Source organism: Diachasma alloeum, unplaced genomic scaffold (assembly GCF_001412515.2).
Source record: "Diachasma alloeum isolate Michigan unplaced genomic scaffold, Dall2.0 Dall_scaffold_78908, whole genome shotgun sequence".
Taxonomy (NCBI): Eukaryota; Metazoa; Arthropoda; class Insecta; order Hymenoptera; family Braconidae; genus Diachasma; species Diachasma alloeum.
The window spans coordinates 2139888-2155886 of record NW_021683643.1 but is presented as its reverse complement, the minus strand read 5'-3'; the positions used below and the strand labels follow the sequence as shown (position 1 = coordinate 2155886).

The following is a 15999-nucleotide window of genomic DNA, read 5'->3' as shown; positions in this document are numbered from 1 at the left end:
TCCTCTATGAGATATTTTCATCTTGAAAAGGCACCGTCTCGTATGAATTATCTGCCTCTTGAGCCAAATATACAGTTGTTCTCGAAAGCAGAGCAATTATTCATGTTTGAAACATTCAAATCCGAACCAAACTACTTCTTTTTTGGCAATTTTCAATTAGCGATTTTGTTGGCCCAAACAAGACTTGTTTGACGTGTTTGTTTTTCTCTCAGTGTAGGGGAGGGTGGGGCAATATGGACACCAGATTTAAATAATGAGTTGAATTTGAGCAAATCTACAGTTTCAAGTTCATTTAATGATTATAAAAACAAACACATTGTCATAAGACTGCGTCGTAGTAGTTGCAAAGTAAAATAAAAAGGGGTAAAATGGACACTTTGATTTCTTCCTTAATTTATTATGTTTCAACAATATTATTTAATTTCAGAAACACTAGGGTGTTTTTTATAGGGAGAAATTCGAGAAAAATAGCCATGACTGCGATTTTCAAATTGAAAAAAAAAAGATTTATTTTCGTCGTGGTAAACCAAATTTTTCTTTGCTCATTTATCCTTCCCTCCCCCCATTGTTTCGTTTGTGAGTAGAAAAGTAGACAAGTAGACATCTTACAAATTTTGCAAATGGCAAAAAGGTCAGTTGTATAGTGCGTGCAATTGTTCATTGAAAAAATAAATAATTTCAAAGTTATTTCAATAGTAAAACAGGAACTCCACAGCTATTCTATATTTCAAACTTCAATGTAAAATTCAATAGAGTTGAAGTTTATTTGTTAATATTTCTTCCAACTCGAATTTCTCCCTATAAAAAATACCCACACGATTCTGTTAGAAAATGCCTGTTGAAATTTTTTTTGACTTTTTGAATAGAATCAACTTTTTCGGGTCTTTTCAGTCCATCCTATATGGATTTATCAGGTGTCCACGTTCCCCAATGAAACAATTTGAATAAATTTGAATTATGAAAAAAAAATTTTTTTTGTTAATTCCTTGAGTGTCCATTTTACCCCAAGTGTCCATATTACCCCACCCACCCCTATATCCAGGGTTGGGTCGTTCACTGAATATCGGAGTTTGCTACGGTTCATAGTAGAATACAGGTAATTTACCTCTAAATGGTAGAAAAGGTAAATAACTGGTAAAAAATCCGATTATTCGGGAAATAACTGGTAGAAAACTCGATTATTAGCGCAGTAACTCTCATGATTCAATTTCACGAGGATTGTACCTTGCGAGGGTGAACCATCACGAGGGCCAACCTTTGCAAGGGTCAAACGCCATGAGGGTCACATCACGCAAAGGTCATGCCTTGCGAGGGTCAAATGTCGCACAGGTCATACCTCGCAACGATCCTGTCTCGTAAGGGTCAAACGTCGCAAGGGGCTAACGTTGCGAGGTTCAGAGATCGCAAGGGTTATACCTCGCGAGGATCACGTCTCCCGTTAGACCCTTGCGACCGTTACAACGTTTGACCCTCGAGAGGTATAGCCCTTACAATGTTTGACCCTTGCAAGGCATGACCCTTGCAACCCTGTCAACGGGGTTCTCGCACCAGAACAACTGTGTTGTTCGCAATCACGCAAACACGCGGTCAAACAGATCTAAAACCTCCTTGGTTTAGTTCCTCATTAAAATTAGTTCCTATAGATTTCCGGAGAAAAGATTTTCGAAGAGCAAAAAAATTCTTGCCACTTCAACTTCCCCCGAATTCTCAAAGTTTCGATCAACAAAATATTCATCAAGTCCTCGTTCAAACCGATTGAAACCTTATCAAGTGCAGAAATATATTCCTTCTGAATACACCGATCAAATTTGAGAATCAAAGTAATTCAGCGAAAACACCGTCACCAATGTAAACAGTAAACAGAAGAAAAATTACTCACCAAAGATCATCGTACTCTCCGATGTACCCGCCCTCCAGGCAAGAAAATATCACCGATGGGGTTGATAAAACACACGTCTCACATGATTCTGATCACTAAAAACTTCTGAGTAACTTGTCATGTGCACAACTGCAGTTCAAAATACTGCCTTGTGTTTACCTCTCCCTGTGTTTACGGATACTGCCGTGCACCCCCACTTTCACTCCATTCACAACTATCTTCACACTCGCTACCAACTTCACGTTCTCTCAGCTGCACAGCCCGGCAGACGGCAGTATGGCCGCTAGTGCTGTGAGTCGCAGTAAGTGACAGTTGATAACCCGCCATCAGTTTCCCCCTTCGCAACCGAAAAATTAAAATCCCCGCAAATGTGCTGAATAAAAATGATTTAGACTGTTCAGTGAATCGTTACTATTGACTATTCAAGATGATAAAGGAGATGGCTGATGATGAGGCCACACAGGCGACTAATGATGATGCAAGTGAGTGTAAAAGATACGCTGTGCAACTAGGTTACTGGTCGGATCCTTTTATTAACTTTTTCGTAAGGCAAACAGCGCGAAAACCACCAGAAATCAATCGTGGGTATTATGCCAGGGTTAAAGGGATCGAGGTGTTCATCGATAAATTCCTGAAGGTGAGTACATACTCCTCGATGTATTTATTATTACGTGCGAATCGTTTCCATTATCTGCGGGGGAGGACTGCACATGAACTCTGGTTAACCTCGAAAGTTGGGGAGGCTTGACGATGAGATGTAAGCATAGCACCAGCACCAGCTGATATCGGTGGGGATGAAAAAGCGGAAAATCGCCTGGTTGAGCTGGGGAGGGGGGAGGGTGGGATAGTGACGGAAACCTTGACCTGGTCGAGGCCCTGGCCTAATTCACCAATGGGTTTTCCCACTTTTATCGAGAATACAAGATATAGGTCAGTGGAAAATCAATGACGTTGACTCGTTCCCGAATGAAACTTGCCATGTCCTTGACTCGGGTTTCACGTGCATTCTGTTTGGAGACAATGAGGCGATGCCAGAATTTTTGAAAAAACAATGGTTCGGTTAAACGCTTTCATCAGACTTTTTGCGATGGATTTCTTGCTCCTGATGCTCTCCCTTTTTTTTTCGTCGTTTCGTACTGTCTTTCGTGATTTAGGTAAGGTTCACCGCGGGACAAAAATTTTTTTTGCTTGTCGAGGAAGTTTTTTATGTTGCATTTTGCATGTTTTTTGCTCGGAAATCTGATTGTGTAGGGCAAAATTGCCTCCGATCGCTCGAAATCAGATTTTTCAATTTTTTGTTACCGAAAATGTTACACAAGGAAAATCCCCAACGTAGAAATTTTTTGTCCGTACTGCTCTTCACTTTTCCTCGTCCGGGGATTGGTATTGGCAACTTTGACCGTGGATATACGGGACGTTTTCCCGTGGATTCAAGGTAATTTCTACCGTGGATATATGGGAGATCGTGGCCCCTCAACTTTTACTTCTCAAATTAAATCTAGACAATAAACTAGACACATCGAATCACTTGATAAGTGATATGGAGATAGAAGACTAATAAACAATTTTCTCGAATACGAATATCAGTATAGATTAACGCAAATAAAAAATGAAGTCAATAATTGACTAAACGCAAATAAAAGATGAAATGAATAGTTTTTTAGATTTTATGTGAACGTTTTCTTAACGATAGTCATATTTGTCTAATGAGGACCGAATGCAGGAGTGGGTGCCGAAATGTAGTGTTAATGATTTTAAGGGTGATCTCCCAACCAGGGGAGACTCCTACCAGAGTTGGCACAACTAGCGGTTTGGTTATTTAAATTATCCCATTTCCAATAGTATGTTTCGTCATTAGGCCGAAAAATACTGTTCAGTACTGATCTTCACTTTTCCTCGGGCGGGGATTGGTATTGACCTTTCCCCAAACTCGTAAAAGTGAAAATCACTATGGAAAAATATCGTTCACGGCTAGTGCCATGGGGTTTTTTGACTCGCGTGGTGGGCCAGCCCTCGTCTTCGGCTCGGAAGCCAACTCCGAATAAAAAACCCCATGGCACTCGCCCTGAAATATACCCTAGTAGAAGATGAGAAAAGCCCCAGATTAGGCCAAGGAAGGCCCAGTGCTGGCGATGATTACGCTACCTTCGGCCAATCTTGGCCCATACTTCATCTCCTACCAGGGTACTATTTCTGGCGAATATGAGTTTGCAGCCGAGCCGAAGGCGAGGGTTGCAATCATATGAGCTAGAAATGTTTTTTTAGGCCGTACGTTGAATGATATTTTTTTTGCCACGCTACGCGTTCGTAAATCGCTGCCTTACGACCGGAATGACGAAAAATATCGTTTATGGCTAGTGCCAAGGGGGGTTTCTACTATGGGGTGGTTGGCCAGTCCTCACCTCCGGCTCAGACGCCAACTCCACGCGTCAAAATAATAAAGCAAAGAATCAATAAATTAAGAAATAGTTGAAGGTAGCCGAAACCTCTAATTTTCGGACGACTGGGCCATATTTTTTTATTTATTAAATGTAGATCAATAGAAAAAATGATTGATCTCATGATTATACACGAGTAATATTATTGAAAGGTGAAATAGTCAGAATAATTTTCATTTTATTATTTTTGGAAGTTGAAATCGTCCAGCAACTAACCCCCGTCCAGAAATTGATCTGTTTACCCTATTCAAACAGCAATGAGTGATTAAAAATGCGAATTATTACCGAATCTCACAGAACTTTGTGGCTAAAAAATTGTATTCAGTTTACATCTGGCTATTTGAATTAAAATAGTGGAAAGCATGACGAAAATTCTGACATTAGAAAAATTCACGTGACATGATGCTCATTCTTTTTCCGCCCTGACGGATAGGATTTTAAAAGGCGTGATTTCGCACCCTTGGTTGTTGATTGCATAGGACAAATAATGAATGAGTTGGACATAAATGATTCGCATAGCACTCATCATCACAATTACAACCCTGACAATATCGTGGGCACCAAGATTAGCGATCACAAAGATAAACGAAGAGAATAATTAAAATGGCAGTTGCTGTCTGATTGCTGATTATAGTTTTTTATTATAACTTTTAGTACTCTGGGGGAAAAGGACAGATAATAAATCTCGGTGGTGGATTTGACACACTCTACTGGAGATTGAGAGACGCTGGCTGCAGTCCCCAGAATTATGTAGAGCTCGATTTTCCAAATATAACAGCAAAGAAATGTTATCACATTAAAAAGCACAAGCAGCTCATTGACAAAATCAACACAGAAGGTAGGTGGTATTTCCCAAGGGAGTTGTTTAACTGGGTGAGTTTATGTGGATGAAATGTCAGGGGTCACGGAAATGCTCTCATTTGCAGATGGTGAAATAAAATTTTCCACCACGGATTTTCATGCTGCTAATTACCATCTCATTGGGGTAGATCTACGACACATATCAGAGCTGTCGAATAAGCTGGTACAAGCAGAAGTTGACTTCAATATTCCAACGTTATTTCTCGCTGAATGTGTACTTGTTTACGTAGATAGTAATGCGGCATCTGCTCTGTTGAAATGGCTTGCCGAAAAATTTCCCAATAGTATTTTTGTTAATTACGAGCAAGTTAATATGCGTGATAAATTTGGCCAAGTTATGCTACAGAATTTGAGATGCAGAGGATGTTTATTGGCTGGGGTTGAAGACTGTGAATCGTTAGAGACTCAACAAAGGCGGTGAGTTGATGATTCATTTAGCTTAACTTTTTACAATATTCTTTCTTGTAATTAAATGACATTTCAACGAATTACAGTTGTAAGATTTTTCTTCATAAGTTTACGTGTGAGTTCGGTAAAATGAGCATTCAATTTTTTTTTAAATGTTGATAAATTATTGATCTGCTGTTAAGATGAAATGTTTCTTTTTCTTTGGAAGTACTCTTCCTCATCGTAATAAGACCGACGGAGCATAATTTATGAATCTGCTCCTGAATTATGCAAAAGGGTTAAAAGCTTCAGTTCAATTTTCCCTACCTACATTGAAAAATTATGCTGGATCTAGATGAAAAATGTAAACAAATTGAAGCCAATTGAAAAATCCGAAGAATGCTTCTAAGCCACTCGCCCTACATCGAAAAATTCAATACAAAATCCATTTTTTCAGCTTTACCATAAACGGCTGGCAGGGTTCCAATGCCTGGACAATGGTGGAGGTGTATGACTCACTGCCAGAGTCTGAGAGAAAGAGGATTGAGCGTATTGAGATGCTGGACGAGAGGGAACTACTCACACAACTCCTTCAACACTACTGTATCGCTGTCGCCTGGAATGGCACGATGTTCAAGGAACTTTCCATTGCACAGGGTTAAATGTTATACGAAAAGAATGAAAACCTCAATCGAGTTACTCCAGGTAGTGAATTTAAAAAAAAAACTAATGCGCCCATTTCCATTCGATCTGGTAACGAGATGATTAATTACTCTTTTCTTTGGATTTTTTTGTTCACCTCCAATTGTGATAACGATGGGTTCTATCATTGTGAAGAGAGAAAAATATGTATATTGTATAGATATATTCAGACAGACTGAGATGAACTCGTAGATTTATGCAAAGGAACGACATTTGTAGCGAATGAAGATAAAAACCCCATTTTAGGAATCGGAATTTTTTGGGATTTAAGGGGAGGTTCGCCCTGGAAAAGAAAACTATTCTGTTCTTAGAGGAAAAATTTTGTGAAGTACTATTTCTCGCATGTTTTTTCTTCAGGAATGGATTTTTTTTAACCCAATAGTCAACTTGAAAGGAGTCTACAATGTATCGATTTTTTAGATAGTTTTTTGGATACGATTATCAATTTTCGCTACTTAATCATGAAAAGTGGAGGAGAAAATGCATTTTAAAGTTAACTTGTCAACCAAAAAAAAGTAGTTATTCTCAATGGATCGATTTTATTCTCACATTTTCTTATGAATATTAACTAAAATGAGTGAATTCCTATGAAAAGAATGGGAAATGAATGAAAACAGTACACAAAAAATACAACAATTTGAGTTTGAGGGAAGAAGGACGCTAGCGAAATCCGAACTACTGAGAGGAACTCTGCACTGTAGAGTAACAAAAGACTAAGTGCATGAGTACCATTAAATATAGAGTTATCGTTTATAAGTGAAGTTTACACATAATATCCCGAGGAAATATCATGCGAAGAACAGTACTTAAAAAAAATTCCCTCGGAAAATGCAAGAGTTTTTTTCCCTTAACGTGAGTCAAAGGTCTGATGATGAAGTTCTGTACATGCTAGTTAAGATTCCCCATCAATTTTCCTCTTCTTTCCGTTGTTTCCCCAATTTTTCTGTGATGAATTGTGAAAAGTCTAGTGACTAGGTCTCGAGAGCCTTTGAAAAGAAGCGTATCGCCTCAGGAAATCATTAAAATATCTTTTTAAAAAGATTCTTAATGCGTTGTGAAACAATAGCAACGAAAAAATTACTTAAAATGAAAGTAGGGAGAAAATAAATGCAGTGACTAAGCTGATTTATCATTATTAACATTGTATTGAGTAGTTTTGAATTCGTAATTTAAATATAACGATGAGATGAAAGAATTCAATTCGATGAAAAAATGTATAATTTGACTGCCACAAGAGAATCACAAAGTGATTCTCCAGTTTTTCCATTTAAATCGTAATATTTTCAATAGTGATAACTTTAAATATTAATAATATATTGAATTGTCACTGCTTTTTGATGATTTGTCATCCAACAGCTCTCATCGAACATGAAAAACATCATCAACTAATTATTTTCGTATTTAGGGAGAACCAGGGTTGTGAATTCATAACAAACACATGATTAATTTTCTCAGCCCAGTCTGCACGAAACTACGTATCATTCATTGAATTATTTTCATAAACAATCAATGGACACACCTGGAGTAACAAAAACTAAACCAAAATTCCTATATTTTTCTCAGAAATGAAGATTAACGTCAACTCCTGTCGCTATATTCTCAAATATTTGTAACTCTGGATTAATCTGCATGTAGTAAGACTGTTATACTTTCCTCACTGTTTCGTTGTATGAAAAAAAAAACGCGCAATTGTTCATTAATGTCGTAAACACACACATCCACTTTGACATTCGAGTATCAAAATCCATGGACATTGATTTTCAAGGGAGAGGCGTGTTCGCTCAACGATAAAAAATAAATTACTAAAGTAATTCAGTCATGTTTAATTCAGATGTTGAAAATGAAAAAAATTGAATCAACGAAGTTGCACATGAATATATTTTTCTTTAATTCTTGCACCAAAGAATAGCTGCTGTCTGACAATACCATCGAATTAAATCCTCCAACGGTTCGAGGTGTTCTCCTCTGATTTATGAAAGCAAGTTGAATAATTGTATGAATAAAAATATTCAGTATCTTGAATAACTGATGAATATTTTCTATTTACTACAATCTTTCTCGTTAAGTCTCTTGAAAATTGAAGAAAAACATTTCGATTGAGTTCCAGTAGAATCGAATGCAGACGGCATGTCACTTGTCAATCGAGTGTTCGGTAAATGAATACTTTGGGAGAACACAAAACTAGAGCTATAATTTCTCTTAATTATATGAATTATTCAGCGAAATAATCTGCATGAGCCTTCATCTCAAACTTATTCTTGAAGAAAACAAATATCTGTAAACACTAGATATAACGATGGAAAAAGTGGAAAAGTGTATAGAGATTTCGTGTGCTTCCATGTCAGTATAAATATTAACAGGATGATCAAAGAGTTAGGTCTTGTAAGGTTTTACGTTTGCGGTGGTAATTCGACATGTGACACAACAACAATTCTCGCCATTCTTTTGTGCAATTGCTGAAGGGTCATTTTGAGTTAACCAGTGGACATTGTCGATATTTAAATAAGCAACATAAATTAAGTCTTTTCAACAACCGCTTGTTTTTCCCTTGTAATCAGTCGTAATTAGTGTTAAGAGATTTACGTCTTTGAACATCATGTACAGCTCTGTTATTCAAACAATTATTTTATTATTCTGTGAGGAAAAACGAAGAAAAAGAAGTAATGGAATAAAGACTATCGAATTCAAGGAAAATAATTTTATCACCTTCTTGTATTCTTGATAATCCATAACAAAATATGCATTTAGAGTAAATTCCAGCAGATTTACTCTAAATATCTATTCCTGTACATTTCTTTGATAGAAATTCTTAAAACCGTATTTTTCGCCTGGTCAGATTTTCCCCCCGCACAGCCCGTCGGAGCGAAAAATTTGTCTTTGGATGCCACACATAATTCTGTCATGCAAATCATTATTTAATTGTGCTGTGAGGAAAAACACCGAAAAATTCTACGAATAAAAACCATCGAATTGAAGAAAAATTACTTTATTAACTTTACTTCATAATAATTTATAAAAAATATACAATGAGAATAACTTTTTTTCAGAAATATCTCTCAACATTTCACTCATAAAAATCCTCTCGATAATCTTCCTACAAAAATCGTATTATTAATACAAAATTTTCTAAAAAATTCAAATTCTATTCCACAAATTTCATGCAGAAAATCGAATTCCCCTTCGAGGCACGCGTATTCACAAAAGTACGAAGACCCATTGTCCCAAAAAACTACCTCAAAATCCAAGTGGAGTAGTTGTAGCAACTCCCTCAGCGTCGCATATATTTTTAGAAATCTGCCTGAACCTGTTGAAGTTTTTCAAATACGTGTCAGACTTGATGATCTTGAGGTTATCAGCAACCCTGGAGGCAGCCTCAGTGCACCACGCCTGTGCCATGAGTATCTCGTGGTCAGCAGTGGCAAGTCTCTCCTCAGCTGCCTTGGTGGCTCTACTCAGCACAACAGCAGACGTGTAAGTGTCAATAGCAGCCTGTGCGAATCTGTTGAGTACAAACTGCTCCTCAACAATTCCCTTTCCATACTTGAAGAGTGCAGCCTCGATGTTCTGCCCATAACTCTCAATACTCTTTCCCACGAGATTAGCACTCTCCTGGAGACTCGGATGTACCAAGTGTGAGAAATTTGGAGCAGAGCCCAAACCGACAGCTTTAGTAGCTCTCTTCGAGACCTCTTCAAAGATCAGTCCCAGATTGGCTGTTGGATTCTTGAATGCTTTCTGGAGCTCTTGAAGATGTGCCCCACCATACTGAATCCCAGTCAATGCAACGAACAGTCTCAGAATGTCGTTAGTACCCTCGAATATCCTGAATATCCTCAGATCCCTCATGACTTTCTCCAACCCAGTGTGCTTCATGTATCCCATTCCCCCCATTATCTGAATTGACTCGTCACACACCCACCATGCAGACTCGGAGGAAAATACTTTGGAAATAGCAGCCTCCAGATGATAATCCTCACTACCCTTATCCATGTTACCTGCGATCATGTAACACAGGGATTGATCGACGTACTGCAGCATTGCCATCCTCGCAATCTTCTCTTGAATTCCGCCATACTCCTTCAATGTCCTTCCAAACTGGACCCGGGTGTTGGCGAACTCAATCGACTTCTTCATGCAAGCCTGCATCGTGCCAGAGAGGGCTGCTGCCATTCCAAATCTTCCATTGTTGAGGATGTTCATGGCCACCTTAGATAGAGAGAAATTTTAGCTACACTGAGAGAAAAACAAAGTTCTCAAACAAGTCTTACTTGTGTCGAGAAAATAGTTTTTCGGAAATTATCAAAAAAGGATTTTTTGTGCCACACATGCAGAGTGCGCTGGAATGAAAAATTTTTGTCGCAAAAATAGATTCTTCCACACACCTGCCCGGAAAGTTCGTACTTTCCTCCCGCTCATCAGACAGCAAAATACAAACTTTTCTTTGCAGGCGTGTTAAAAAATAGCATGTGCACCTCGGGCGGGAAAACATGACTTTCCGCTCTTGATGCACAATATACTATAGTAGTTCAAAATAAATTGCATTGTCTGTACACGCAAGAAATGTCATTTCTAGCACTACTTCGTTATTCGAAACTCCCATACGTATTTTGCTCCCGAAAAATCTTTGTTTTATGCGAAACGAGGGATAGTAGTTTTTCGTTTCGGTTGTCTAATAATCACAGACAAGAAATGGACCCTTAAATGAAACAATAATAATGATATGATAGCAATCTTGTAACGTAGGGATAAAACATTTGTTGATAAATTTTCCTCTGAGATATTTTCATCCTGAAAAGGCTGGTGTGAATTATCCGCTTCTTGAGCTAAATATCTCGTTGCTGTCGAAAGCAGAACGATTATTCATGTTTGAGACTTTCAAAGTCGAACGAAACAAATTATTTTTTGGCAATTTTCAACTAGCGATTTTGTTGGCCCAAACAAGACTTGTTTCAGAACGTGTTTGTTTTTCTCTCAGTGTATATATGAATTTGTCCGACCATTTTGGCGTGGATACGTCTATGTTTTCAATATGGGGGGTCATTTTGGGAAACGGTCCTTATGTGCAGCGCCATCTATTGGAATTCTAGAAAATTCTAGACATTTCGAGGTAATTCCAGAAGTTTCTAAGAAATTCGAGGGAATGCAAGGAGTTTCTAGGAAATTTGAGAAAGAAGGAAAGACCATGGACGTATCCGTACGTACAATTACACTTGTGTCAAAGATACAGCCGCCTGCTATTTTTTAAAGAAATTTCAATGTAATATACATTAAATGTAATAGATATCATTGGCTTCCGATGGATGCCGCGTTTGGTTTCAGTGGCATGAATCCGGAAGCCACTGGTATCAGTAATCATGGCCGCGAAAGCCTCAAAACTAACATTAAATGTAATAAATTGTCGCGGATCAAATGCAAATAGATTTGAAACTCTTAATAGGTCTAAAAAGAGGAATGTTCAAAAGAAAATAGTAATAAGAAAATATTAAAACAAAAAATAATAGTATATAATTCAAACAGAATGTATCTACGTTTCTTCTCAATGGGAATGCTGAATGGAAAATATGCTATACAAAAAATCTATAGAGTTCGACTTTTCTGTAGAACTTATTCCATTAAGCGATTTTCTAAAGAAATTCCTCAGCTCAAATTTTTCAATCTTTCTTTCGATTTTTTTGGTGAAAAGAGAAAAAAAATGGAGTGGAAAAACTTGGAAAGTCCACACCGAGGAATTCCTATGGAAAATGTCTTAGTAGGAAAAATTGTGTAGAAAGGTGGAATTCAACTGATTATTTCAGTGAAATAGTTTCTATGGAACCTTTTCTATGAAAACACAGTGCGCAATAGAGCAGTGAAATCCTTCAATAGAATCTGCCAAAAATTAATAGCATTTCCAACAGAGGCGAGTGGAGCAAAATGACACAGCGGAGGAAAATGAAACAGCCGAAAAACGACTATTTGACGCAGTCAAACTTTTCAACTTTTTTTCTCAACTTTTGTGTATTAACTTATTATTATTGGGAGTGCTGATGAGAATAATAATTTTCTAAAGTAAAATTTATTTTTGCTTGAGTTGCGTCAAACAGTCGTTTTTCGACTGTTTCATTTTGCCCCACGCTCCCCTAGGAGTTCAAGTATTCCTACAAAATTTTCTAATGTACTACCTTGAAACCCTGTCCCTCACCACCGAGCACATTCTCCGCTGGGATCTTCACGTCCTCGAAGAACACTTCAGTGGTATTACTGCACTTGATTCCCATTTTGTTCTCAGGGGGGCCATTGGTAACCCCTCCAAAGCCCCTCTCCACGATGAAGGCCGTGACCTTGTCCTTGGTCTCACCGGTGACGGGATCCTTCATTGGTACTTGTGCGAATACAGTGAAAATATTGGCGAGACCACCGTTGGAGATCCAGATTTTGCTGCCATTGAGAACGTAGTGGGAGCCGTCTGGGGACTTTATTGCTCGAGATTTGACAGAGCCAGCGTCTGATCCACAGCTGGGCTCCGTCAGGGCGAAGGCTGCGTATTCACCCCCTGTAACTCGGGGGAGGTACTTGGCTTTTTGCTCGGGGGTGCCGTACAGGAGGATCCCCTTGAAGCCGATACTCTGGTGAGAACCCAACATTATTCCCACCCCCAGGTCGTGCTTGCCGACGATCTCGACGAGCCTGCCGTACTGGGTATTGTTAAGGCCCAGGCCTCCGTACTCTTCCGGGACTTGGATGCCAAAGGCCCCGAGATCCCAGAGAGCTTGTTTAGTTTTCTCGTCTACTTCGGACGTGTCGTCGTTCTTTACTGGATCATTTACTTCCTGCGGAAGATTTCAGTCTTGAGGTCCGGGTATGTTATCTTTCGAACGTTATCTCGATTGGTTTTCCATCTTCATAATGTAAAACATATCACAATTTCCATTGGATTTTACATTACGCAGGAGTCCCTAAAAATTATGATTGTACAATCAAAAAAAGTAGAAAAAAAACTGGACATTTTCAAAGAGCATTTTTAATAAAGATTAAGAAATATGTTCGATAGAGAGGAAATAGTGAATGGATAATTTATCATGGTAACTAACGATCTGACAGCCATTGACTACTGTGACAAATGACGACCTAACAGCCATTAGATACATCAAATTATTAATTTGCAATTTCCTCCCTACACTGAGAGAAAGAATTGGCTCTGCCGAAAAGATAAATGTTCACCTGTACAAAATTTTCTTGTCTCAAGATTATTATTCCCCACGAGAAAATATTCTGCAGCGAAAAATTTATTCTTTCCACTTGAAAATCTTACAGTGGCATATGAATACATATTCTTTCGAGTAGAATGCCAGAATTCAAATATCATGATAGATAATAATCCGTTTGACTGCAAACCAAAAAATTTTCCCCGAAGCAGAAGTTTGAGCTGACAGAAGAACCATTCTTTCAGCAAAAATACGACTGTATAATCTCTACTGCGACTTTCTCTATTATTTCCAATATTACTTATTTGTTTCCCCGTCATTGATGGTTATTGAGTAAGAAATCAAAGTCCAATTCTGAGGTCACAAACGGATAAAGTTGAGAAGATCAAACCTCTGATCCACAGAAAATTTCAAAACCTTTTACGAAGCTCTTCTGTAATCAGCGGAATAGTGTACTTCTTTTCCGCTTGACTTGTGTACTCGAAAAAAAAACAGATTTTGAGACGACAAATTATTTATCTATTTACATCAAACTATACGTTGATTCCACGTATCTTATATTATAAATACGGAATAAATATTTTCGGCAGAAGTAATTTTTTCTGTCAGTGTAGTAGGTTTATTTCCCAATATTATTCAAAAACGCTCTTCGAAAATGTTCAGCTTTTTTCAACGTTTTTTTTTATTGTACAATCATAATTTTTGGAGACTGCAGGGCTATGTAGAACTGAATAGCAATTGGAGATCGTTTCAGATTATCAAAATAAAGAAAACAACCAAGATCACGTCCGAAAGATAATTCATCCGGGCTTTAATAGAGATTAGCACTGTTGAAGTCATATAAACGTAACTTGAATTTTGAAGATGAAAATTTGGGTGTAAAGAAGTTTCTCCAATGGCTAAATTTTCGGGCGGCAAAAATCTCCGAAATTTGGTATAGTCAAGATGTAATCGAGTGGATTCGATGTAATCGAGTCCTTCTGGCGAAAGAGTAGGTAGATTGGGCAAAGTGGGGGTAATTGAGCCTTCACTCACGTATGAAAAAATTCAATAGAAAACCTTAGCAAATTCGCTAGAAAATTCTATTGGAATTCTCTAGAAATTCTATGGGGATTCTATTCAAATCCTAGAGAATTCTCGTTAAAATTCTATTTGGACCCGAGAAGTCCCCGAAAAGCGGGGATTTTTTGAGACATGCCCACGCTCTTATGACTGAACCAAAAAATATGATCCTTAGCTAGAAATGTACCTTATTTTATCCGGCTACGGCTGAGGTGGATCCTAGATCGTTTCTCAGTTGGAAAATGGGGTAAATCATAATACAAGCCTGTGAGTTGGTTTGACAGTAAAACCACTGTGAACTTGTCTCCCAATGGCGGGGGTTATGTGTCAAACCAGCTTGCATATTTGCATTATAATTCGCATCATTTTTCAATAGAGAAAAACTTCTTATCTATTTCTTATCTTATCTATCAGATAAAGAGGGCTCCATTTCTAGCTGAGGATTATATTTTTTGGTATATAGCTACGCTCGAGCCGCGTTATAACGTTTATAAACATCATGCAATTTGTTAAGAGAATTCTTGTTATGATTTTGACCACTGCCGACCGAAATATGGCCCAAAACCACTTTCAACAATTGAATATTTAGTTAGTTACATCCCCATTCCTCTCATACTCACTTCGAAAAATTTCTCGATAGGATCCACGAACATTTTTAGAGTGTCACTTTGCTCCGGGGACAGTGGTTTTGGAAAGGGAAATACTTGGCTGACCTGAGCCTGACCCCTGAACATATTCATCGTGAAGGACTGTGACTCTCTTTTCGTGTTTTTCGCATCGCTCTCCTTGACTTTTGCAGCTGCCTGAGTTGCGAGACATCTGAGATATAAAAATAAATAATTGGTATAAAGTAGTTGGACTTAATCAAAAGCCCTGCTGACATTTCACAGAATAGATAGAAAATACGCAACGTCATAGACTTCGAGTGATGCATATTCAAGGCCTTAAAAATCTACTCATTAAACAATTAAACTATCAAGTAATTCAGTCATTGCAATGATCCGTGAATATGACAAATGTTGTATATGCTTCAATAGGTGTTTCACCTTGAATTCAAGCTCACAAACTTGTTGAAGTTCCTGGGAGCTTGGAGGAGGATCTTCGAAGCTCCGGTGATCATTTTTTCTGTTTATTGGCACTTGAGAAACAGATGAAAATAGTTGTACTTGTGGGAAGAGAAATAATGTTAGGCCAGCAGCGAACGGAGTTTGACTACTCGTCGAGTGGGTCAGACTGATTGTGGACTTTGACCCATAAGGCAAGTAGAAATTTTAACGTTGAACACTAGGACGATAGGAGAGCGTGACTGTAAAAATGAGTTCCCAGTGGAATGAGTTTTGATATCTATTTAACCGACTCTTGGTAATGTTGTTTCGTACAATCGGGGAAAATTTAAAAGTGGAAATCCCCAAGTATTCACCCATTCACATATTTCGGCCTGAACCAGTCGATTTTTCTCATCTTAGAGAATACGTAGATGCACCAA

The 15999-nt window shown here is 38.1% G+C and overlaps 2 protein-coding genes across 2 annotated transcripts; one reads left to right on the top strand and one right to left on the bottom strand.

Annotated features, from left to right (window-relative positions):
• Positions 1-1506: 1506 nt before the first annotated feature.
• Positions 1507-9237, top strand: LOC107047819 (leucine carboxyl methyltransferase 1). Its single transcript, XM_015270662.2, has 4 exons — positions 1507-2516; positions 4972-5155; positions 5244-5595; positions 6023-9237. Exons 1-4 carry the CDS (start codon positions 2307-2309, stop codon positions 6225-6227), a joined length of 951 nt encoding a protein of 316 aa, XP_015126148.1. The 5' UTR covers positions 1507-2306; the 3' UTR covers positions 6228-9237.
• Positions 9238-9246: 9 nt separating this feature from the next.
• LOC107047818 (very long-chain specific acyl-CoA dehydrogenase, mitochondrial) lies at positions 9247-15795 on the bottom strand. Its single transcript, XM_015270661.2, has 4 exons — positions 15560-15795; positions 15134-15332; positions 12429-13076; positions 9247-10473 (listed from the first exon to the last, which is right to left on the bottom strand). Exons 1-4 carry the CDS (start codon positions 15631-15633, stop codon positions 9502-9504), a joined length of 1893 nt encoding a protein of 630 aa, XP_015126147.1. The 5' UTR covers positions 15634-15795; the 3' UTR covers positions 9247-9501.
• Between the last annotated feature and the right edge of the window lie 204 nt (positions 15796-15999).